At 35.9% G+C, this 25,169-nt stretch overlaps 1 protein-coding gene across 1 annotated transcript in view; it reads right to left on the bottom strand.

Moving 5' to 3' along the window:
- Window positions 1–25,169, bottom strand: part of OLA1 (Obg like ATPase 1) — a 274,336-nt gene that overhangs the window by 216,153 nt on the left and 33,014 nt on the right. Inside the window, exon 3 of the mRNA XM_044669784.1 lies at window positions 6,280–6,423. Within this exon, the coding sequence (XP_044525719.1) occupies window positions 6,280–6,423 (144 nt within the window). The remainder of the gene's footprint in view (window positions 1–6,279; window positions 6,424–25,169) is intronic.

Raw genomic sequence — 25,169 nt, 5'->3', positions numbered from 1 at the left:
GGTTGGGGGGGACAGTGAAGAGACAAAGTGACATGAAAACCTAAAGAGGACTAAGTAGCCAAAAGAGCGTACTTGACAGTGTCAAAAGCTGCTGAGGGATCAAAAAGGATGACTTTTAAAAAGGCTATTAGATTTGACAACTAAAAAATCACTGATGACTTTGAAGAGAGTAGTCAAAATGAAATGACATAAAAAGCCAAATTGTAGACTGTTTAGAATCAAGTAAAGAGAAAATAAGTGAAGCACCAAGTATAGATGACCTATTCAAATTTAGCCAAGAAGGTGAAGAAATAAAGATATAAGACAGTGATGGTGAGCCTATGGCACAAGTGCCAAAGATGGCACACAAAGCTCTCTCCTGTGGGCACTCAGCCATTTCCCCCCACCCCTAAAAGAGTTAATTACTAGAAAGGCAGAGGGACTCGGGCAGAGTTGCTCCCCTCCCCCTCTCCAACATGCCTAATGACATTTTTTCACATCCCCCCATCCCTCTACCTAGCAGCCCAATGGAAGCACACAAGGGGTTAGATGGGTGGCTCACAGGTGGGAGAACTAGAGGGGAACAGAACATTTGGATCACTCCCCTCCCCTCTCTACACTTGCTGAAGACATTCCTCACATTACCCACCCCTCCATCCAGCAGTCCAATAGGAGCACTTTCTCCCTCCCCTTTGTGGGATAAGGGGAGGGGGCACAGCACATGGTCTGAGGAGTGGGGAGGGGGGGTTTGGGGGACATTTCTGGCACTCAATCTGGGGAGTGGGTTAGGGGTGGGAACCAGTACTCCATTTCTAAAAGGTTCGCCATTGCTGATATAAGATGATATCTGGAGGAAACAGTCAGGAAAAGATGGATAATTAGTGAGAGTTGGGATGATACAGGGTGTAATCTGTTAGAGATGACAGAATTGAATGGGATCAAGGGGGCAGGTAGAGGGTTTGCCTTGGCAAGCAATGCCACCTCTTCATGTGAGACTGAGATGAGGAAAAGAGAAATAGAGCTCTCAAGTAAGTAGTGCCAATTTTTTTTCAGTAAAGTCTGAGGCAAAGTCCTCAGCTGAGAGGATAAAAGGAAGGATGAAAAGGTATGGAACAGCCACTGTGATAAGCAGGTTATAAAAATGATTAGAGGTATGAAAGGTCTGCCTTGCAACATGGTGATAGGCCTCTCAAAATTATATAAGTGAATCCCAACAAATGAAACAAAAATAATTTTTAAATTAACAATCAATCTTTGCAGGCCCCTTCTACTTCTGCTATAAAGGGGACAGAGGGTGCTAAGAATCTCATAATTTGTAAATCATATATAACCATTAGTTGAACTTTTGGGACTCTGCATGTGATATATTTATCTAGGAACCAACAACATCAAAAGATGTTAAGTCTTGAGCTAGAAAGGATCCCAGAGGTCATCTAGTCCATCTCACAATTTCCAGAGAAGTAAACTGAGGTACAGAGAGGTTAAATATTTGGTCCCAAGTTACATATGTAGTAAGTATCAAAAGAAGAGTTTGAGATGAATTTTCAATCTGTACTGTTTCATACTTTTTCACAAATGATCCTCTTCAGTTGCAATGTTCAAGCATACAAATCATAAAGCACAACAATCTCTAAAGAGTCAATATAATTCTAGAGAGACAAATGGTTGGCAAAAAATGTAATCAAAATACATCACAAACTATGACATGGAAGAAACAGCACAAAAATATCATCAAGAATATGTCTGATAGGAAAAAGGGGAGGGTTAATCAATAGTCAAGTTAAAAAACTAATAGATGGGCACTGCGAGTAGTCAGTCACTAGTTCAAATGGAAGGACATAAAAAGCTTAACAGAAGACCTCTAGCACAAGAGGTAGTTCTTCCATGAAAGATTTATAGGAATACAGACAAAAAGAATGAAGAAATAAGAGTAGGTTATGGTCTGTATCCCGAGGGAAGTAACCCCATTTGTGAGGAGAATGCATGTTCACTTAAGTATTTAAGTTTTACGGACTATTGTCCTTTGCTTGATGTACATAGTTACACTGTGTATAAAATTACAATGGGGAAAAGACAAAAATCAGATCACATTATTTCATTACATTTACTTGAAGAGTTGCAAGAATCAGTATTTTATAAACTGAGGAAAATCAAGGAAAGTATCTAAGTATTTGGCAAGGCATTGAACAGACATGTATTAAACAATCATGGTGAGAAAAGAATTCTGCAAGCCAATTGGGAGTCACCAATTTTAAGAAAGAATGGTCCCTACCCTTAAAGTCTAGTACAGGGTGTGGCAAACAACTATAATACAAGTTAAGTGCAGGGGAGAAATACGAATAGAAGCTTATATGAGTTGGAGTGGAAAGGGGAGGGAAGAAGATCTACATCAAGTGGAAGATCAAGGAAAAAAGTTATCTTGAAGATCACACTTTCCTCAGACTATAATGGATGAGTCAACTCAATTTCAGGCATAGGGAACATGTGTGTGCAAAGTGGGGAATGCAGGGAACATAGAAGGATAAGTACTCAGCTACTTCATATTGGTTCTCTATTAATTTATACATGTACATGTGGTCTCCCTGGCAGAATATAAGCCAAGAACCACTTCATTTTTGTATTAGTACTCCTGTTGTCAAGCACAAAGTCTGGTACATGGTAAGCACATAATAGATGCTTAGTGATTACTTTAAGCACAGCATTCATGGAAGGCATTAGAAAGCTGAAAAGGTTAAGTAGCACCCAACTGTAAAGAGACAGGCAAAAGATTTCTAACTTGATTCTACAGGCAATGGAGAGCACTAAATGGATTTGTTCAGAACAATGGTATGACTAGTTCCATTCAGCAGAAAAGTAAGTTTCACAATAGTAAGAATAGTTTAGAAAAGAAGGTTAATATGAGTAGAAAGACAAGTTAGGAGGCTTTGGCAATAGTACAAATGGATGGGAATTAATCAACACCAAAAGTTATAGCAAGACAGAAAGGAAAACATAGATAGTACATGTTTAAAAATTTGAATGACAGGACTTTGAGACTGATTGGCTCTAAGAGAAATAACAAGTATCAAAGGTAACACTGTCACATGTAAGACCTAAGGAGAGTTTGTTTAGTCACTTTTCAGTCCTGTCCAACTCTTGGTGACCCCATTTGGGGTTTTCCTGGCAGAGATCAGAAGTATTTTGCCATTTCCTTCTTTAGTTCATTTTACAAATAAGGAAACTGAGGCCAACAAGGTTAAGTGACCTGCACAGGGTCACATGGCTAGGAAACTTCTGAGGTCATATTTGAAGCCACAAAGATGAGTCTTACTGACTCCACACCCTTCACTTTATCCACTGCACCACCTAGCTGCCTCTACTGTAAAGAATAAGACAGTTTTTTTTTTCAAGTTAGAAGAAGCAACAGGAGGAGGAAAAGATACGCCACTCTATTTTAGACATACTGATTTTGAGATATGGTAGAAATGTACTCCATCATTAGACTTGATAAGATTACTGGCAAATTTTAACAGAAGAAATTCACTGGACTTCTAAGGAGGGAAGATGAAAAATGATAAAGAATTAAGGAGCAAGTGGATGGAAATAGACATATCAGATATAACCAGCTTGAGGAGCAGTGAATAGGGCCTGAGGTCAGGAATATCTAAATTCAAATCTAAATGCAGACATTTATTAGCTATGTGACCTTGGGCAGGTCACCTAATCTGACTGCCTTATGAGGTTTCCTCTTCTATAAAATAATTAATGATACATGTAAAACCCAGATGAAATGTTTGTTGGCTATGGGAGGAGGTAAGAGAGGAGGGGAAGAAAAGAATATGAATCATGTAACCACAGAAAAATACTCTAAATTAATTAATTAAATGGATTTTAGAAAAAATGAGGATACTAATAGCACCTATCTCCCAGGGTTGTTGTGATAATCAAATGAGATAATGCTTATAAGTGCTTAGCATAGTTCCTGGCATACAGTAAAGCACTACATAAATATTAGGTATAATTATCAGGTGTTTAACAACTTTTTCATGAAGTTTGACTCAAAATGGAAATATTAAAATGTAGTTACTTGGGTCAAAGAAAAGATTTTTTTTTAAAGCCTGGGAAGACCTGAGCATATTTATAGGCAAATGGAAAGAAGCCAGAAGAAGAGGGGAAGAGAATGAATATCGATAAAAAAGCAGAAATTGCTAAAAGAAGGTAGAAGAGAAATTAAGAGCATAGTTAGAGGGTAATAGCCTTACAAAGGAGAAAGGCTACTTCGCCTGAGATAGACAGAAGGAAAGAAAGAAGAATGGATGATCTTAGGATGATAACAAGATTTTAGAAAAGGAAGAAATCGTTGAAAATATTCAGTCTAACTCCTTATTTTAAGTATCAAGAAACTGATGTTCTCAGAAGTAAAACAACTTGCTTAAGGTCACATAGGAAATAAACTGGAATTCAAACATTGACTATCCAAATCCAAAGCTCTTTTCACTTTGCCACGCTGATGACAATTAATGAGAAGTTCTGCAAGTGGATACTGTGAGCAAGGGGGACTCAAGTAGAAAAAGAATGTCAAATGTTATAAATGTGGAAGAGGAGAGTATAGATTGAGTCCAGAGAGCTGATATGGGTGATTAGAAAGGAAACTAAGGGGCAGCTAAGTAGTTCAGTGGATAGAGAGTCAGGCCTGGAAATGAGAAGTTCTGAGTTTGAATCTGGCCTCAGACACTTTCTAGCTGTGTGACTCTGGGCAAGTCACTTAACTAAAAATGCCTAACGTTTACTGTTTTTCTGCTTTGAAAGCAATACTTAGTATTGATTCTGCTCCACTCCAAAAAAAGAAATCAAAATGAATGAAAGGATTCTGAGCAGAAATAAAAACCAATCTAGCATTCTTTCCATTGCACCACAACAGGTAATAATAATACTTGAAAAGTATTACCTACCTCACAGGGTGAAGAATAGTCATTAGAAAAAGCACTTTGTAAACCTTAAAGCTCTACAGAAATCTGAGGAGATATCCTTATCATCATTATTTTTATTTCCTTCTGCCCTCAATCCCATAGCAAGGCTTCTGGTAAGGAAAAAAAAATGGCCACAAAAAGGTGAGGGACCTCTAGAACAAATTACTAAGTATAGTAACACACCTTATTAATAAGAACCCTTTAGAAACAGAGAGGAACAACATGCAACATAAGGAGGCTCCAAAGAACACCCACCAGTGAAACTCAAAAATCTGCTCAAAATTTGCCATCTGAAATTTTCAGGAGAATGGTAAATCAAAATTAAGACAAGACATGAATATAATCACTATATTGAGGAATCTATACCTAAGAAGCAATTTTACTCCATTTGTAGACCATTTTCCAGCAAGTTCTAAAGCTCTGCCTTCAAAATAAATCTACTGGCTTATTCTGTTAAAAGAACCATTAACAATGTGAGTTTTATCCTTTATTATTCATTATTTTAATGAGCATTTCAATGATTATTTTCCAATAGTCCCACTTTTTTCTGAAAAAAAAAAATAAATAAGGAGTTAGTGAATTCTTTCATTTTCAAAATATATTTTTAAATATTTGCCACATTAAGAACTTCTGAAGCTTCTGACTTTTTATGTGAGATTTTTACAAATATCTTTCACTTAGGATCAAGCAGCTTAATACTAAGGCAGAGACAACTTTTGCTTTGTATTTTTAAAAAGCCATTTTCAAAGAATTTAGCTGCAGCTGGCTGGGCGTGATCCTTAAACTGATGTCATGGAATTGAAAAAAATATTGTATTTCTTGAAAAAACACACTTGGAAGTAGCAGGGCCAGGTTCCTAAATTCTGTAACATACAGTATTGAAATAACCACAATATTTTACTCTAGATCAAAGTATTTTTCTCAGATCCAAGCACAAGTATTTTGCTTTTTAAAAAACTATTTCACTAATGCATGTGAACTGTTATTTTCCTATAAAGTCACAAAAAGTTGAAGAAAGGTCAAATCACTTTGGGTAGAGACACTGAGGGAACCCTTCACTAAAGTTCACTTCAAAGATACAACAAACTTGGTATGGTAGAGAGGAAGGAAAAGAAATGGAAAAAAATATGGAGCACAGAAACAAGTAAAATGAAAAAGTAGACGGATCTAAAGGGTTAAGAAAGGCCCAACATGCTAAAGAATCAAGTGTATTATTATAACTAAAAGGGGAAAAGATGTAAATTCCAAATCATTGTTTCAAATTTAAACATTTTATATTAGATAATTAATTTCTGCAGTAGATTTATTTAATCACCAATAAGGAACAGAACGTGTAGAGGGAAACATTTACCTTGGAGGTTTATGATATTGGCACAAAAAGTCAAATCTATCATCAGGAACAGGTACTCGACTCTCATTAGGATCAATAGTGCAGAATGGGAAGTTTTCTGCTGCCGCCTGGCTCTTTGTTAGGACATTGAAGAATGTAGACTTCCTAGAAACAGAAATTAAAACATACTATAAAATATATTGTTTTCTTGACACATATACAAAATCCTCTTGATAAAATGTAAATTAAAAACCATGGAAGAAGAAAAAATAATAACCTGCTAAACCAAAAGGGATAACCACAGTTTTACTGTGAAGTGGAAAATTAGTTTGTAGCATATGCAGTCACCAAGTTATATTCTAAACACTTATTTATATTAAAGATCCATTATTCAAAACGTGGAGTATGTTTGCCCATTGAAACAATACATAATACAAAATGTGGATAATAATAATATATTAGCACCTACCTTCCAGGGTCATTGTGATGATCAAAAGAGATAATATTTGTAAAGCATTTAGCACAGTGCCTGGCACATGGTAAGTACTTAATAAATATTCCCCAGTCCACATTAGTAGTAAGTAGATTCCCAAGCCATATTACAAAAAGACTTTTACTTAGTGTGTGTTCCATGGAGGGCCTGACCCAGGCCAGTCCCCTGGTAGGTTAAGGTTCAATAATGTAACAAAATATGACAATTTACAGAGATTTACTTAACTGTAGCAGTTAACAAGGATAAGCATTGAAAATCTCTTGAGAAGGGATATGAATAAGCAGTTTTCAGATGAAGAAATCAAAACTATCAATAATAAACACATGAAAAAGTTCTAAATCTCTTCTGATTAGAGAAATGCAATTCAAAACAACTCTGAGGTACCTTCTCACACCTATCAGACTGGCCAATATGACGGCAAAGGAAAGTGATAAATGTTGGAGGGAATGTGGCAAAACTGGGACACTAATACACTGCTGATGGAGCTACGAATTGGTCCAACCATTCTGGAAGGCAGCATGGTATTATGCTCAATGGGCTTTTAAAAGAATGCCTGCCCTTTGATCCAGACATGCCACTGCTAGGTTTGCACCCCAAAGAGATAAGGAAAAAAGACTTGTACAAAAATATTTATAACTGCGCTCTTTATGGTGGCAAAAAACTGGAAAACGAGGGTATGTCCTTCAATTGGGGAATGGCTGAACAAATTGTGGTATCTGATGGTGATGGAATACTATTGTGCTGTAAGGAATAATGAACTGGAGGATTTCTATGTGAACCAGAAAGAACTCCAGGAATTTATGCAGAGCAAAAGGAGCAGAACCAGGAGAACATTATACACAGAAATGGATACATTATGGCACAATCAAATGTAACAGACTTTTCTACTAGCAGTAATGCAAAGACCCAGGAAAATGCAGAGGAATTTAGGAGAAAGAACACTATCCACATCCAGAGAAAGAACTGTGGGGGCAGAAATGCAGAAGAAAAACATGATTGATCACATGGTTCAAAAGGTAGATGATTGGAGATTTTGACTTTAAATGATCACTCTACTGCAAATATCAATAACATGGAAATAGGTTTTGAACAATGATACATATATAACCCAGTGGAATTGTTTATCAGCTCCAGGAGGGGGGAAGGGAAAGAACAAGAATCATGTAACCATGGGAAAATTTCCTAAATAAATAATTTAATGAAATGAAATTAAAAAAGAAAGAAAACTCTTTGAGAGTTGATTCAGCAGAGCAGAGTTCACATTAAAATGTGTTGTCTAGCATCTCAAATCACCTCTGGTTCTACATGAGAGTTTTATACACAGGAGACAGGGAAGAAAGATCCCTGTGCCAATCAAGTCTCTCTAGAAATGTCCCAATACATTTTAAAGGAAAACTAGCCTAATTTGTATGGGGGAGGGGTTAGATTATTGCTCCTACCACACAATGGACTTTAACTACATAATCCTACATAATAAAAATTTAAGTACACTAAATAAGAGCAGCATATCTCTATTAGTACATAATATGAGGTACCTCTATAGCTATATCTACCCAAAAGAATCTACTTATATAGGCTAGTCATTCCTTGAGTGTTTTTAGGTGAAGGAAATATGGGCAGGTGCCCATTCAGAAGATAAAAATTCACAACTCAAGCAGTCACCTAATTAAATGTATGGTAAGTACATAATTTGAGTTGTACCAGAAATAGCATTGTCCTTAAGTGGAGGTTTTGGAGTCCATGGTTCCTCCCTCCAATTTGGGGACACAGTGTACTAATGAGTTATGAGTACCAGAGCCAGCTAGATCTCACAGTACAGTGAAGTTTCCCAATGATGAGGTTCATGGGGGCATGATGGAGAATCTAGAGAACTCCAAAAGAGAGTAAACCAATGGGAAATGAAGAAATGACTGACCTAGGTCCCCTCCTTTAAATAAAGGCTTTGGAGTTCATAATTCTACCTTCCACAGAGGGGCCAAGGATTCTGATAGAACTGTATTAAAACTTTCCTTCAAAAAAATGTTACGAAAACTATTATTGTTTAGTTCATACTCTCATTCTCAGCACAGTAAATATAGTAGACTCACAGAATTTGAGGAGCAAGGGTTCAAAACCCAAAAAGTAAGATATGTAATAAAACACCTAGAAGCAAGACAGCAAGTACTACCATCTCTGTTAGGTACTTAAAAAAAAAAATCTACAAGGGTCAGCTAAGGTAGCACAGTAGATATAGTGCCAGGCCTAGATTCAGAAGGACCTTAGTTCAGATTTGACCTGAAACAGCAACTAGCTATGTGACCCAAGCAAGTCACTTGACTACAATTGCCTAGCCCTTGCAGCTCTTCTGTCTAAGAATTGATACTATTTCAGAAAGTAAAGGTTTAAAAAAAAAATCTAAAAACCATATTTGGAATAAATGTCAAAAATAACATTTTCCAAAAGATAATGTGGAATCTGAATGAAAAAACTGTTGTGTACAATCAAACCATCAAGAAAAAAGGAAAACTAAGGTGAAATTCTGAGGAAATCACTATTTTAAAACAGAGAGAAAAAGAAAAGTTGTGTCCATTTTATTAAATAAGTGACCTCGACAGGTTTTAGAAGCAAAAATGACCCAATACATAGCAGTTATTTATAAAGATAAAGAAAGGCATTAATTAAGGAGTTAATTAAGTAACCTGGACACAAAGGACCTTTTTAATATGATTAACAGTTTATTGGCACCCAGGTGTTACCAATGGATAGAATACCAGACCTGAAGTCAGGAGTGCTGAGTTCAAATCTAACACCAGGCACTTAACTAGCTATGTAATCCTGGGCAAGTCACTTAACCTGTCTGCTTCAATTCCTCATCTCTAAAAAGAATTGAAGAAGGACACAGTAAACTATTCCAGTTTCCCTGCCAAGAAAAACTCAAATAGGATCATGAAGAGTCAGATACAACTGAATAATAGTTTATTATTGTTTCCCAATGTCAGTACATATGCATGCCATAGTTTTGTTTCTTTTCTATCAAACTTGTAATTATATTACCAAAATATTGCTATAATTCACCTAGCATGAATATTGAAAATGATTAAGTCAAAAAGTATTTGTTAAGCAACTACTATGTACCCAGGATTGTACTTAATATTGGGAATGCCAAGAAAAACAAAATATAGTTCCTGCTCTTAAAGAGCAATAGGGAATACTGCTTTTCAAAATAAATTATCAACTTCAAAAGAGGACAATTAGTTTCTAAAGATGAAAGTACATAACATTCCAAAACTCTTTTCATTTGTAAGCAACAAACCTAAGCAATAACATGTAAATTAACAGCTTGGTGTAAAAGAATTCTATTATGTTTTGAAGTAGTCAATACAAAAAGAACATGTGCAAATTGTGATAAACAAAAAAAAAAAAATAAGAAAGATTATCTGGCTCAGAGAATATGCAAATATAGGCTTCACTAGACTATAGGAGTTGGATTGCATGCTGCTTCTATCACAGTTTTGAAACTTGAGAAAAAAACATAATGGTTAAGATGCTTAGGAAAACTTAGGAAAAATAATAATTTGTTATCAACTATTTTGATTAATCTGGATGTGTCAGAGACAGAGACAGAAGAGAAAGGAAGAGAAACCAAGATAAAGGAAAGGAAGGAGAAACTGACCAGATAGAGCATTTCAGTCACAAAGTTCAGCATGTGACTTGGGAATCCATAAAATTAGAATAAAATTGAAGTAAACTGATAGCAACAATTCTGGTCTTTAAGAAAGAGTATCATTTAATGCATAGTAATCTAGATCAAATTGCTTACCATCTCCGAGAGAGGATAGGGAAAGAGAAAATTTGGATCTCATAATTTCAGAAAACTTATGTGGAAAATTGATATTGCATGTAATTGAGAAAATAAAATCTTTTAATAAGAAAAAAATAATATCATTAAAAACAAAAAAAACTTGTAATTAAGCCTCTTGAGGCTTACAATGTTGGAAGATACTGAACTCCCCTCAATTAGAACCTGTGCTCTTGAGGACAAAAGTAAATGCCAAAAACAGGGATAAAAGAGCTGTTAAGTTTATTGTAGAATTAGTGGCATGTCTTTTTTTTTTTTTTAGATGACAGGATTTGTAGAGTTATAAGGGACTTTTATCTGATTCAATTCATTTTTTCTTTTTTTTTTGGCAGATGAGGAAACTGAGGTCATGAGAGAAAAATTAAGTATATGACTAAAGTTACATAAGGGAATAAGTAAATGAAACAGGGTTTGAACCCAGGTGCACTGATTCCAGATCCAGGGCTATCTCCACCACCAGACCACAATGTCCTGCCTATTTTCCCAGTCCAACAACCATATGCTATAAACAATCTAGGTCACTATAAGATGAAAACCTGTTAGAAAAGAATCAATTAACTAACTATTTATATAAACACTTTGCTTTATTACTTGTGATCTAGAAAAGATATTATTAAAGAGTCAAACTAGGAAACAGCAGTTCACTTCTGTGTAGATTGGGAAAATGAGGATGGCTTGGAAAGGAAGAAAGTATGCTAAAAGGATTTTTAAAAGAAGTAGGCATCTCAAAAGAGAATATATCCTAGAAGAAGAGATAACTAAGGTTTAGCTGCATATTGATTCATAGTAGTTTAGTGAAAAAAGCATACTTGTAGCTGTTTACATTTAAGTCTGCCTTTTTGCTCACTTTAAAAACAGTTCAATTCAACACAAACACCTACTACAATAAAAAAAAAAAGCTAACATTTGTATAAAGCATTTCGTTTTGTAAGGAACTGTACTTACATTATATAGAAAGATAATTCTCAGAAATAAATCCTACTTATTTTGCTTCCCTATAAAAAACTTATGAAGTTGATTTTTTTAGAAACCAAAATGTAAAAATTTACATTAAATTTCATTTTGTTACACTTGGGCCAATATTCTTGTCTTACTAGATGTCTGAATCCTATATTAAGCAGTATGTAAGGACCCCAGTTTTGTATCATCGACAAATTTGAATATGCAAGCCATCTATGCTGTTAGCTAAGTCACTGAAAAAAAAAGTGCAAGAGACCAAAAAATTTCCTGCCCTTCCATTACAAAAATCCTTAACTTCCTCAATACTAAAATGTATTTCTGATCTCATCAATATGGGTATTCTCATTAGGAATACAAATCACAATATATACCAGCATTCTTTATCATGTCACCTTTGTTCATATGTGTTAATAACCTCTAGATAAAAGGTCTACCAAATATGCCAAATGCCTTCCTCTATATATTTTGTCATCTCATGGATACCAATGAAACATACGGCCATATTTGGTTATCCTTTATTTCATTACTCCACTGGTCCACTTTGTTTTCTGGTAATATGTTGCATATAATATGAAACTCTCAATTGCCCTCTGAGTGACATTGAATCTACTTCTAAGTAGCCATAAAAACATTAATGACTACTGGTTTCAAATCAGTTAACAATTCTGAATCAACCTAATTGTACCATGTCTACTCCATATCACTCTTATCTTTTTTCCCCCAAGGAAGAATTCAACAATTTTTGCAGTGTGTTGTTAAGATCTAGGTAAACCATGTCTACAGTAGGTAACAGATTTAATAGTTCAAAAATCCTTTCAAAAATTAAAACATGTTTACTTAGCTCTAATCTACTTTTGATGAAGCTATGCTGACTCCTTATAATTTGCAACTGCATCTTGATCTTGAATAACTACTCTTTTTATATATGTTCTTAAATTTTGCCAGGAATCAAAGTTGCACCCAGTGCCCTGGGATATAACGAACAATTACCCCTCTTTGATTTTCTGAAAATTGGGACATAATCATTCTCTGGCCTTGTGGTCTTTTTCTCTTGCTCAAAATTAACTGGTACGTCACATTAACTTTGTCAAGGACAGATGAGTACTCTTACTCTCTTCCTACTAATTTTTTAAATCCACTTCCACAGTTTCCTATCCCCTAATTTCCCACAAAAACTAGATATTTTTGTCAGGTCCTTTCCATCCACATCATTTTTATGTCCCTTACTCCAAAGAAAGCCTTAACAGAACATATTTGAGCCAACTTGATAATGCTGCAGCCTCCCTAAACCACAGTTCTATCCCTTCTTTAATTCTCCTCTAAGTCCTACTTCATTTTTTTTAAATACCTAAACTTTCTCAAAAGAATTGCAAATTAGTAATAATAACAATAATAAAGGATGCTCCAAATCACTAGTAAGAGAAAGACAAGTAAAAACAATCCTAAGGTTTTGCTTCATACTCAATAAATTTGCAAAAATGACAAAACATGGGAACAGTCAATATGGACTGTGGAAAGATTAATCGATAAACCTTTATTAAGTGCCTACAATGTGTCAAGCACTGATAGACACACTAGTGCACTATTGGTGGTTCAGTCAGTAGAACCACTTTGTAAAGCAATTTGAAATTATGTAAATAAAATGACTAAAATGTCCATTTCCCTTTAACTCAGAGATTCTACCACTAGGCATAAAACCCAAGATGGACACTGATCCCCGAACACCCATCCACAATAAAATATTTATAATACCTCTTTTCTATTACTACAAAGAACTGAAAACAAAGTAGATATCCAATGGTTGGGTAATGACTCAATAAACTATAGGCAGAAATGCACCTGGATATTATTGATATAAGAAATGATCAATACAGGGAAGTGTGGAAAGTTCTAAATGAACTGTTACAGAGTAAAACACATAGAGCCAGATTTTATACTTACATACAAACACACATAACTATGATAATGTAAATGGAAAAAACAATCATAAATCAATCAAAAGCAAATGCTGAAAATTTGTAAAGAATAAGCATGATGCAAAAGAAGAAAAATTTAAATATGCCTGCTTTACAGAAGTAAGCAGTCTATGGGTAAATAATGTTACATAATTATTAGACTTTTTGGTTATGTTGATCAGTTTTACTGATTTTTTTTCTAGTCTTTCTGTTTTTCTTCTAAAAATATTCTTTGTTATATGGAACAGTTCTTTGGAATGGGGAATAGAAATACCAAAAGAAATTTTGTCGATGTAAAAACAAAAGATAACAGTAAAAATTTATTTAAAAAAATTAAAAATCAAGGCTTCTAAGGTGACACAAGCAACAAGAAAACTAAATATTTTTTCCAATTTCCCTCAACTCTCAAAGGAATTTCAAAAAACAGAATGATGCACAACAGAGGCAAAACAATTATGGCTGAATTTATAGAGTACAATGGGTATAAACTAGAAATTTTCCTAATAAATACAGGAGTAAAGCAAAGATGTCTACTCTTTCCCCATAGTTCTAGAAATACTAGCAATAGAAGAAATTTCAGGGGAAAAAAGACACACAGAGAAGATAAAAACTATCTGCTAACAACATAATGATTTAGAAAACTAAGGGAATCAGCAAAGATACCAATTAAGAGAACTATTTATTAAATCCAGCAACATTATGTACTATAAAACAAAACAAAGAAAAAAGAAATCAATAGTGGATCCATAAAATAACAAAACCCATTAACAGACAAGGAAATATGAGTCAAAGTCATAAAATATGGGGAGCTAGGTGGCTCAAGGGATAGAGTACTAGGCCTGAAGTCAGGAAGTCATCTTCCTGAGTTTAAAACTGGCCTCACACACTAGCTGTGTGACCCTAGGCAAGTCTCTTAACCCTGTTTGTCTAGGTTCCTCATTTATAAAATGATATGGAGAAAGAAACAGCAAACCACTCTAGTATCTTTGCCCAGAAACCCTCAAATGGTGTCATGAAGAATCAGACACAATTGAACAACAAATTATAAAATGCTTGAATTTTCAAGCAATAATAAATAAGCATTATTAAGTGCCTACTATGTGCCAGGCACTATTCTGGACATTAAGAATACAAGAAGAAAACGTCTCTACCCTAAGGAGTTCACAATCTAATGAAGGGAAACAACAAGTTATGTACAAGATAAATAGGAAATAATTAACAGAGGGAAGGTAACAAAACTATTAGAATAGTTGGGAAACACTTCCTATAGTAGAAGAGATTTCAGTTGGGATTTAAAGGAAGCCAATAGACACAAAAGCTAGGAAAAATACCCGAAGACAAGAGATAGGAGTGTCTTGTTCATTAAACATCAAGGAAGCCAGTGTCACTGTATCAAAGAGAATGTGGTAGAGAATCATGTGCAACAAGCCTGGAACGGTGAGAGAGGGTTGGGTTATGAAGGAAGAGCTTAGAAAGTCAAACAGGATTTCGTATTTGATCTTGGGGTTTACAGAGAGCCCCTGGATTTTAGAGAATGGGAAGGAATAAGGATATGCATTTCAGGAAAATCACTTTAGTGGCTGAATGGAAGACGGATTGGAGTGGCAAGAAACTTCAAGCAGGTCAGCTCACAAGTAGGTAACTGCAATAGTCAAGGGGTGAGGTAATGAGAGCCTGTACCAGAGTGGTAGTATTTTGAAACATGTTGCAAAGATGAAATTGAAAGGCCTTGGCAATGGATTAGATGGGGAAAGGAGGTAGAAGATAGTGAGGAGTCTCAGGATAAAACCTAGGTTGCAAGTTTGAGAGCCTGGGAGGATGGAGAGGAGAAAAAGTGGTGGTACCTATTGTAGATGACCTTTTCAAGGAATTTAACCACAAAAGGTAAAAGAAATATTAACAGGGATGGACCAAGGAGCCAATAAAAAGGGAAAGATTGAAGATAAGTGAGAATGGGGATAACTGACGGGATGATCTGTTTGAGGAGATAGGACAGAATGGAATTCCTTGAACAAGTCAAGGGTTAGCCTTGGTAAGAAGTAAAACCACTTTATCATGTGAGATAGGGAAAAAGGAGAAGATAATGGCAGAAGGCAAATTATGTAAAATATGAGGTATGGCTCTCACCTGAGAGAGTAAAGGAAATGGGAAGCCATGGGAGGCTTGAAAGGTGATGAAAAATCTTGAAAGGGCCATTATGGAAATGGGACAGTAAATTATAAGGCACATTTAAGAGGACTGCCTAGCAGTAGTGAGGTCCCAGTTGAGGTTGTATAAGATAAATTGGTAGTGGCTATAGTCAGAATAGTTAAATGATTTTCTCTACCATTATTCAGAGGCACTTGTAGAGGAGCAAAGGTGGCAAATGATGGTAGGGATCCAAGACTAAGGCTTAGCTAGGTGCAGTCAGTGGAATGATGAGGATGCTAGGGAGTCAAGAGAAGAGGCCAGGAGGCAGCTGGGTGGCTCAGTGGATTGAGAGCCAGTCTTAGAGACGGAAGGTCCTAATCTGACTTCAGATACTTCCTAGCTGTGTGACACTGGGCAAATCACTTAACCCCCATTTCCTAGCCCTTAATACTCTTCTGCCTTAGAACCAATGGTTCTAAGGTGGAAGGTAAGGGTTTAAAAGAGAGAGAGAGGAGGCCAGTGTAGAGCTGAATTTGTTCTCCAAGAGGTCAAGATACAGAAAAGAACAGAGAGGGACTACTGTAGGAAGATGGCCTGGTTGAGAATTGAGGGTTCAAGGTTCTGTAGGTCACAATGCAGACAAAAACTAGGCAGGAGACATGAAAAGCCAATAGATTATGGTTGAAAAAAGGTGATTTAAGAATTCTTGAACATGGAGCTGGTACATTTTGGGGTGATAGTAAAATCAAGAGTGACTAACTTTCTGTTACAAAGAGATCCTTAAAGAAATAAAGAACTAAAATAACCAGAAAAATATTCAGTACTCATTGCTGGGAAAGAAGACAAGTAATTATAAAATGGCTGCCATGTGCCATGTTCTATGCTAAACATTTTACAAATGTTATTTCATTGAATCCTCACATCAACCCTGGAAGATAGGTACTATTATTACTGTCATTTTGCAACTGAGGAAAATGAAGGCAGACAGAGGTTAAGTAATCTGACCAGGGTCACATACCTAGTTAAGTGTCTAAAAACAAATTCTAACTCAGGTCTTTCAGACTCTGGACCTGGCACTCTATTCTACTCTGCCATCTAGTGGGGAGTAAGGTATAAGAAGACTAGAAAGGTAGAAGGCACCAGGTTACAAAGGTCTTTGAATGTCAAACAGAGGATTTTAATTAAGTTTCCTAGAGGTAATAGTAAGCCACTAAAGAGATCAACCAGCAGGTTATTTCAATAATCAATGCTGAGATGATGAGAGTCTGCACCTGGATGCTTTGTGTCATAGATGAGAATGGGTATATGTATGCTAAAGATGTTATGAAGGTAGAATCTCCAGAACATGGTAGCCACTTGGATATGGAGAGTGAACAAGAGTGAGTAGAGGATGAGATCTAAGTTCTAAATTTGGATGGATTGGGAGGATAATGTTACCCTCAAAAATAATAGGGAAATCAGAAAGGATGCCTCAGGGGAAAAGATAATGAGTTCTGTCTTGGGCCTATTGGATTTAAGTTGTCCACTGGACATCCAGTTTCATTTGGCAATTGGAGATGCAAATATGGAAGCCAGGAGAATGAGAATCACACTTTCAAATCTGAAATTATATTATAAAATAGCAGTAACCAAAATGTTTGGCACTGTTAACAAAGAGAGAAATAGAGCAAAGCAACAGACTAGATGAGGCAAAATAAAAAACAATGGAACTCAAAACAGTGCTTAATTAACCCCAAAACATAAAATAATTACAAAAGAATTCCTTATTTTAATTATTTTTTAGCTGAAAGAAAACATATTTTCTGGCAGAAATGATACTTAGACCAAAATCTTACACTATATCCCCTAAAAAATTCAAAATGGAAACATTACCTTAATATTAAAAATCATACCATTAAAACATTAGAAGTGAATCCATACAGCAAAAGAAGCCCAATAAGATAAATAGTGTGTAAATAGAATTAGCTCACCCCCATTCATAGTTAAAACTCTAGCCACCAGAGATAATGTCATCCCCATCTCCTTTAGTGGGGAGGGGAGATGAGTTACCCACACGTGACAATAAGTAACGAATGAAGAACAAGGAACTGCCTATTGGGCAGACCAAAACCAGTATTGAGGCTGCCATATGTCCACTTGAATTAGAGGTGGACCCCCAGGAAGTGATGAAAGATGCTATCTCTTCAAGTATGATGGTAACTTCCTGTTGGGTGGGTTCCCTCTTTAAACTTGGTGCTGAAGGATTTCAGCTGAGACCTCAGGCAGCTTCCCCTCTAAATTGTCACATTGGTAAGTTAGGCTGACTTCCTTTGGTCTACCTTGGCGTTTTCCAGAGTCTCTACACTCTCTCTCTCTCTCTCTCTCTCTCTCTCTCTCTCTTTTACCTTCAATCTTCCTAATTGTAAAACCATAAAATAAATTAATATAAATAAAATTCCTAATTGTAAATACCATAAAACCCATCCTGACTTGGGTCTGTTTTAATTATGGAATCAATCTAGATCTCATTGATTCCTGGCGACCACACCTTATATATATCTATATAATATCTAATTTTTCCCTATTACATTAGCAATAGGAACTGATGTCAGAAAACTCTAAATTTTAAAGCATTCTTGCAGCACCTCTCCCCTATCAGCTTCTATCTCTGCCAGGATACACAATTTAGGAGTCAATCTACCAAAACACATAAAACATTTGCATATTTGTATAGAATATTAAATATGTATATTTATATGGAATATTTGTCCACGACAATATAATAAAAATTTTAATAGTAACAAAGTTAATTTACAGACATAATACTATGCCTAACAGTACCTTATAGAGCTAGATAAAATAATAACAAAACTCATTTGAAAGAACAAATGATCTCGCAGATAAGGGAAAATAATGAAAAAAGATAGGAATTTAGGAGAATAGCATTCCCAGACCTCAAGAGTATTTTATAAAAACAGACATCAAAACCATATGACACTTTTTAACAAAGAAATAGAGTAGATTACAGAAAGAAGAATCAAAAATAATGGAACTCAATAACCCTTTGTTCGATAAGCTGGATAATGAGATAATATGCCTTTCAAACTAAAACAAGTAGTTAATATACCTTTCACAAATAAAAACATATGAATTCTTAACCAACAAAGAATGAAGTAAATTGAAAAGGAAAAACAGCTAATTTTGACTATATGAAATTGAAATGTTTCTGTACAATTAAAATGAATGCATCTAGGATAAAAAGAAAAGTTGTTAAATAGGAAAAATGTTTGTATCAAATTTCTCAGACTCAGTGTTTAGAATTCAAAATAAACAACTAATAGAAACATATTAAACCAAAAGCCATTCCCCAAAAGAAAAATTGTCAAGGATATAAACAAATAGTTCTCAAAGGAATTGTAAATCATTAACTACCATGTAAAAAAATCCTCCAAATCACTAAAAATAGAAATATAAATCAAAACAACCCTGAGCTTACACCACATATCTTGTAAATTAACAAAGATGACAAAAAAGATGGAAATAGTCAATATGAAAGGAATTATAAGTACATAGGAACACTAGTCCATTTTTTATGGTGAGTTATGAAGAAAGGTGAGAATGGGTGTAAAAAGCTATGAGAAAGAAAGGACTTTGCACAGATAGCAGTTTGCAGGACATTACTGCATGCAAGAAACTATAGAGCTTGTTCTGGAATATGGGGAATATATAAAGGAGGACACAAAGAGCTGCCAAGGGGCTTTTGGTTTCCTGTTTCTGGGAGAGCCTGAAACTGACAACTTCCTCCTGCCTGGGATCTCTACAAGCCTAGGAGGGGTTTTGTTTCCTATCTCCTTGAAGCCAAAGCTACCCATTTCCCATTACAATATCCTGTTGTCCAGTTTGATAAATCCTGTCTACTGTGTGATCTACTCATGTTCCAGTATCCTGAGAGAGTGTTCCCAACTGCTGTGAAGATCTCTTCAGGCAAGCCAGTAAACAGTCTATGGGAAAGGCCTGAAGCCATCTTGGGCCTAACCAGAAGAGGGTTGATCCCTGAGATAAAGGGTCAGCCTAACTACTCTGAAAGACCATAAAATCTAACCAAACTTTATCTGGGAGGATTATTAGCTTCAAGCAGATAGCTAGCTAGGAATTTCTTAAGATAGCCATAGTAGGAAAACAGGCAGCCAGAAGACCAAAAGACACCCCTTTGCAGGGGTCTTAGAAGGGGGGTGGTGTAGCTAGAACCCTTAGCTTAGGGTATCCTATTCCCTAATCCTCCCTTCCAGTTTACCTTGGTTTAAAGTAAACCCTTGACCTGTTTTGTACATCTGTTTGTGAGTCTGAGCCCACTGGCCCAGTGAGATGTTAGTGGACCTCATCACTGTGGATTACCAATAACACCTTGGTATCTCACCTCTACAAAACCAATCATTGAGAGTATCCTCCTGTTTCAGGTACCATGCAACATTATAAATATTCTGTTAAACAATTTAGAATTATGCCAATTAAGCAACTAAAATTTTCTACTCCTGGGCATATGTTCAAAAGAGATAATTAATAAATACAAAATCCCCATATACAACAAAACTTATGGTAGTACTTTTAATAGTAGCAAAGAACTCTAAATAGAGTCATGTCCATTGACTAGAGAAAGATAAAACAAGCTGTGGTGCATGATTTAGCAGTAACCACTATGAAGGAGTGGAGGGTTTGGAATACCATATTCCATAAAGTAAAGAATGAAGGCTTATAACAAGAATAATTTACCTAGCAAAACTGAATATAATCACACAAGAAAAAATGGGTCTATAATGAAATAAAGGCTTCTAAGCATTCTTGAGTAAAAGCCAGAGCTGCAAACAAACTGTAATATTCAAATGAAGGCATTAAGAGAAACATATAAAATTAAACAAAAACAAGTAATGATAAAGGCCTAAAGAAAAATGATTATATTCTAATATAGAGATATTTCCCTTCTGAAACTCATCATTATCAGGGGTCATCGAGAGAGCAGTTAGACAGAAGGCCTAGGAGTGGCTCTGCTATGTTTCAATGGTCTTACAAGAAAAATGGAAAGAGGAATACATCAGTGGTAAAAGAAAGTTTACAGAATATTATCTCACATTATCAGGGTGCACCATGACAAGTTCATACAAACAAGAAAGAAGGGAGAGGATGAGCATCTTGACACTTGAACCAACATATGTACTGGTCAAAAGAGGAAAAAACAAATAAACATGCATACCCAAATACTTATTTGTATAGAGAAATGCATTTCATTCATCAGAGAAATAGGAGAGAAAGGAGAGAAGGGAAAAGAGAATATTAGAGAAAGTCACATTAAGGAAAGGATCAGTCCTAAGCAAAAAAAAACTCTAATTAAGAATTTACAAAAATACTTATAGATCTTTTTGAGGAGGCAAAGAGAATATGAATAGATGCCCAGCAGCTAGGGAATGGATGAACAAAAAAAATTACATAAACTGGGATAGAAAATTATTGTGCTATGAAAAATGATGGAGACAGTTTCAGAGAAACTTGGGAAGATCTAAAAGAACTGATGTAGAATATAAGAACCGAAACCATTAGAACAATTTATACAATGACAACAATATAAAAACAAATAGCTTTGAAAGGTTTAGGAACTCTGACCAGTGTAATGACCAACCTATATTTTCAGAAGCTTCACATTAAAATACCTACTCTCTAACAGAGCTATTAAGTCTCATAGTGCAAAATCACACAAACACAGACACACCAAGTCACATTTTCCCCCTTTTTTGAACAGGATCAATGCATAAATTTATATATCTTAACTATATACTTTAATAGGGGTTTAATTTTTATTTTGTTCTCAATTGGAGTAAGGGGAGGCATCTAGGGAAAGAAGGCAGATTTCAGCTGATTGAAAAAATAAAATTTAACTTAAAAAAAAAAAGAAAAGAAAAGGGGGCAGCTGGGTAGCTCAGTGGACTGAGAGCCTGACCTAGAGACAGGAGGTCCTAGGTTCAAGTCTGACCTCAGACACTTCCCAGCTGTGTGACCCTGGGCAAATCACTTGACCCTCATTGCCTATCCTTACTACTCTCCAAGTACTTACTACTCTCCAAGTACTACTACTACTTGACTCCAAGACGGGAAGGATGGAGGGAGAAAGGAAGGAAGGGAGGGATGGAGAGAGAGAGAGAGAGAGAGAGAGAGAGAGAGAGAGAGAGAGAGAGAGAGAGAAAGAGAGAGAGAGAGGGGAAGGAAGGAAGGAAGGAAAAGTGAATGTTGCAAAAATTATAAATAGTTATAGTCTCGAAGGAGAAATAGTACAAGAAAGCACCTTCCCTTCACCCCGCTCTATTTTTCTTGGGGATGGGGGAGGGGAGGGGAGGGAAGGGTGAAGCACATTTAATATAATATTTTTTTCAATTTGATGAATAGTTTTGCTGATTTTTTCCCCATCATCTCTTCTTCCTGTTTTTCTTCTTTTGCTATAAATTCTTTATTATAGGGGATGACTCTACAGTAGAGAAAGGAAGAGATATAGGGGAAAATCTAGGCAGGGTAAAAACAAAAGATATCAATAAAAATTAATTTTTAGATGGTAACACCCCATTTATCTGAAGAAGAAATGGAGCTCGGAGAGGTTACATAAAAGTTCCCAATGTCAAAATGATAGAAAGTAATCAAAACTGCATATTGAATTCAGATCCTCTGACTCCAAAATTAAGGTTTTTATTCCACTACCCAATCTTATCATCTCACTTCTGGCAAGTCATATAGAGAAAGCAATACCAACAAAATGAACTTGTGAAAGGTAAAGGATTCAAGGTATAATGTCAGAAATGAGAAGTTAGCGGATGGCATCTAAAAACAGGATTTGAATTTTTGAACTATTACTTAAAATCCTGGAATGATAGGATCTTAGCCGCATTTTTCTGGGAGAACTGGTAGCAAAGTAACAAAAAGAAAAACCCAAAGGAAAAATCAGTATATTGCCAAATAACACTGAACTACATCTCAGTGAGTTAGTTCATCTAATGCTGGCCTAAATAACTAAATGCTAAGTATTGTTAGATGTGACTCCTGAACTTCTGCCAATGTTATCTGAAAGGTCTTCCCAAGCAGGAAAAGTTCAATGCTTTTTTTTTTTTTTTAAGGGAAGACACTTGTCAGTGAACTGTTATTAGTTTTATTGTTATTCCCAACAAAATTCTTGAATGTATTATTAAAAATATAATTCCTTGGGGGCAGCTAGGTGTCTCAATGGATTACAAGCGAGGCCTAGAGATGGGAAAACCTGGGTTCAAATCTGACCTCAGACACTTCTTAGCTGAATAACCCTTGACAAGTCACTTATCCCCCATTGCCTAGGCCTTACCACTCTTCTGCCTTGGAACCAATACACAGTTTTGTTTTTAAGTCTAAAGGTAAAGGTTTTTGTTGTTTTGTTTTGTTTTGTAAACCCTTAACTTCTTTATTTTTTTCTTGGGGGGTGGGGGTGGGGAAGGGTGAAGTATTTTTTCAATTTGATGAACAGTTTTGCTAGGCAATGAGAGTTAAGTGACTTGCCCAGGGTCACACAGCTAGGAAGTGTCTGAGGCCACATTTGAACCTAAAACCTCCAGTCTCTAGGTCTAGCTCTCAATCCACTGAGTCACCCAGCTCCTGCCCCTCCCCCGAAGGTAAAGGGTTTTGTTTTTTTTTTTAATCCTCAATAAATAAGTAGTCAAAAGACAAGAAAAACAGGTTCAACAAATCACAAATGGCCACATGAAAATATGCTACAAATTTCCAGAAGCAAAAGAAATGCACATCAAAACTACTCTAAGGTTTCAGGTACCATCATGCAAACAGAAAAGGAAAAACAGCCCAACCATCAACAGACAGTGCCAATGTTTTCCAAAGAAAGGCAAACTAACAGTCCAGTTGGTAGAGCTAAGAATGGTCCAGCTTTCTGGGATTATGCAAGTAAAGTAACTAAACTGTCCATACTGCAGAAGTATATTTGAAACTCTCCTCTTTAATAAAACTGACAATATTAAGAAATAATTATTTTTATAGTTCTTTCCAAAATTCTTAGGAAAAAAAAGCTCCTTGGAAAGGTGGGTGACAAGTTGAGAACAAAAAGGTTTTTCTTTGGGAAATGGATTAAGGATGATAGCCAAGTCCTTTAACAAAGAGCAACTCTGGATGTTGTTCTCATCACTTCCTTCCAGCCTATCTGAAATGATTAGGGCTAAAATCTACCCTTTTCTATTGAGAAAGCATTAAGACTGAAGGAAGGTAGGAGGTCCCTTTATTTAATTCTAGGAAGGAATGTTTCAGGAGGAAATTCAAACTGTATTTTAAAATACCTTTTCCTTGTTCAAAATTCCTACAAAGGTTACCTGAAATTGTCTTTGTTGGAAGAGACAAGAGACTGTGAAAGTATGGTCATCTTTCTAAGCTAAAAATGCTTGGATATTAATGTTAAATTAAATAAAATTGCTTCTGCTAGATTTGAACCTAAGAACGCAGAGTAATATAAGTATTAATTAATATTTTTATCTTCAACAATGCCTATAATGGGACCCCAAAATCCCATTAATAGATATCCCAAAGAATTAAAAGAAACAGAGATCTAATTATTGTAAAATATTCACAGCAGCACCCTTTGTGGCAACAAATAATTTGAAACACAGTTAAGTACAAATCAACAGGGAATGGCTAAAAAAACTATGCTATATGAATAGACTATTGATGGACAGAAAGATACAACAAATATAAAAAAGTTCAAACACTGGAAATTTTAGATTTGTATAAACTGATGCAATCTGAAATAAACAGAGCCAAGAGACTATATATACAACTATAATAATGTGTAATTAATAAGTGAGTCACAGGGGCCTTAAGCTGGTGATAAGGCTAGCTGGAGGATAGTGCTGATTGTAAGGATGGAGTGTTTGTACCAGGGCTGGGCTTGAAACTTGTTTATTAATGTAGCAAGGATTCAACCCAGGCAACTGAGTGTCCAGAGAAACCTCACTGCTTGCCACCAGGCTCCTTTAAGATATCTGGTAACCAGCCCCTCCCTGCTGAGGAAGCAGCTCCCTATTGGTTAATAGCAGGCTGGTAGGAAGTGGATGTTGCACTTCCTGCCCCTCAGCAATGGAGTTTGCTCCAACCCAAACTGCTCAGAATCCCTTCCTGTTGCCTGTTCTCCTTGGCCTGTGATGGTAAGCAAATAACCACAGAATTCTCTGGTTAAGCTAAGGGTTTATTGATAATTGAGTAAGGGAACAAGGCAGTGGTATGAGGGTCAGGAAATACTGAGATCTGATGGTGAAAGATTATCTGACTAAAGTTGACAGAGATCCTGTTTGGATGGTCTTTGCTGACCCAGGGCAAGCAGCCCTGGGTCTGAGTGATGAGGTCTCTGGTTGATAAATAAAAGTTGTTTCTTGGAATAAATTTTTGCCAGGGATGTTAATAATATTATTGAGTTGCTCTAGAAGATAGGCCCTAAAACCCTACCCTATTCTAGGCCTAGCTTCCCAGGTTCTCACTCCCTCCACCCAGGGCC

The sequence above is a fragment of the Gracilinanus agilis genome, chromosome 3 (assembly GCF_016433145.1).
Source record: "Gracilinanus agilis isolate LMUSP501 chromosome 3, AgileGrace, whole genome shotgun sequence".
NCBI classification, from domain to species: domain Eukaryota; kingdom Metazoa; phylum Chordata; class Mammalia; order Didelphimorphia; family Didelphidae; genus Gracilinanus; species Gracilinanus agilis.
This window is presented reverse-complemented; position numbering and strand designations above follow the sequence as displayed.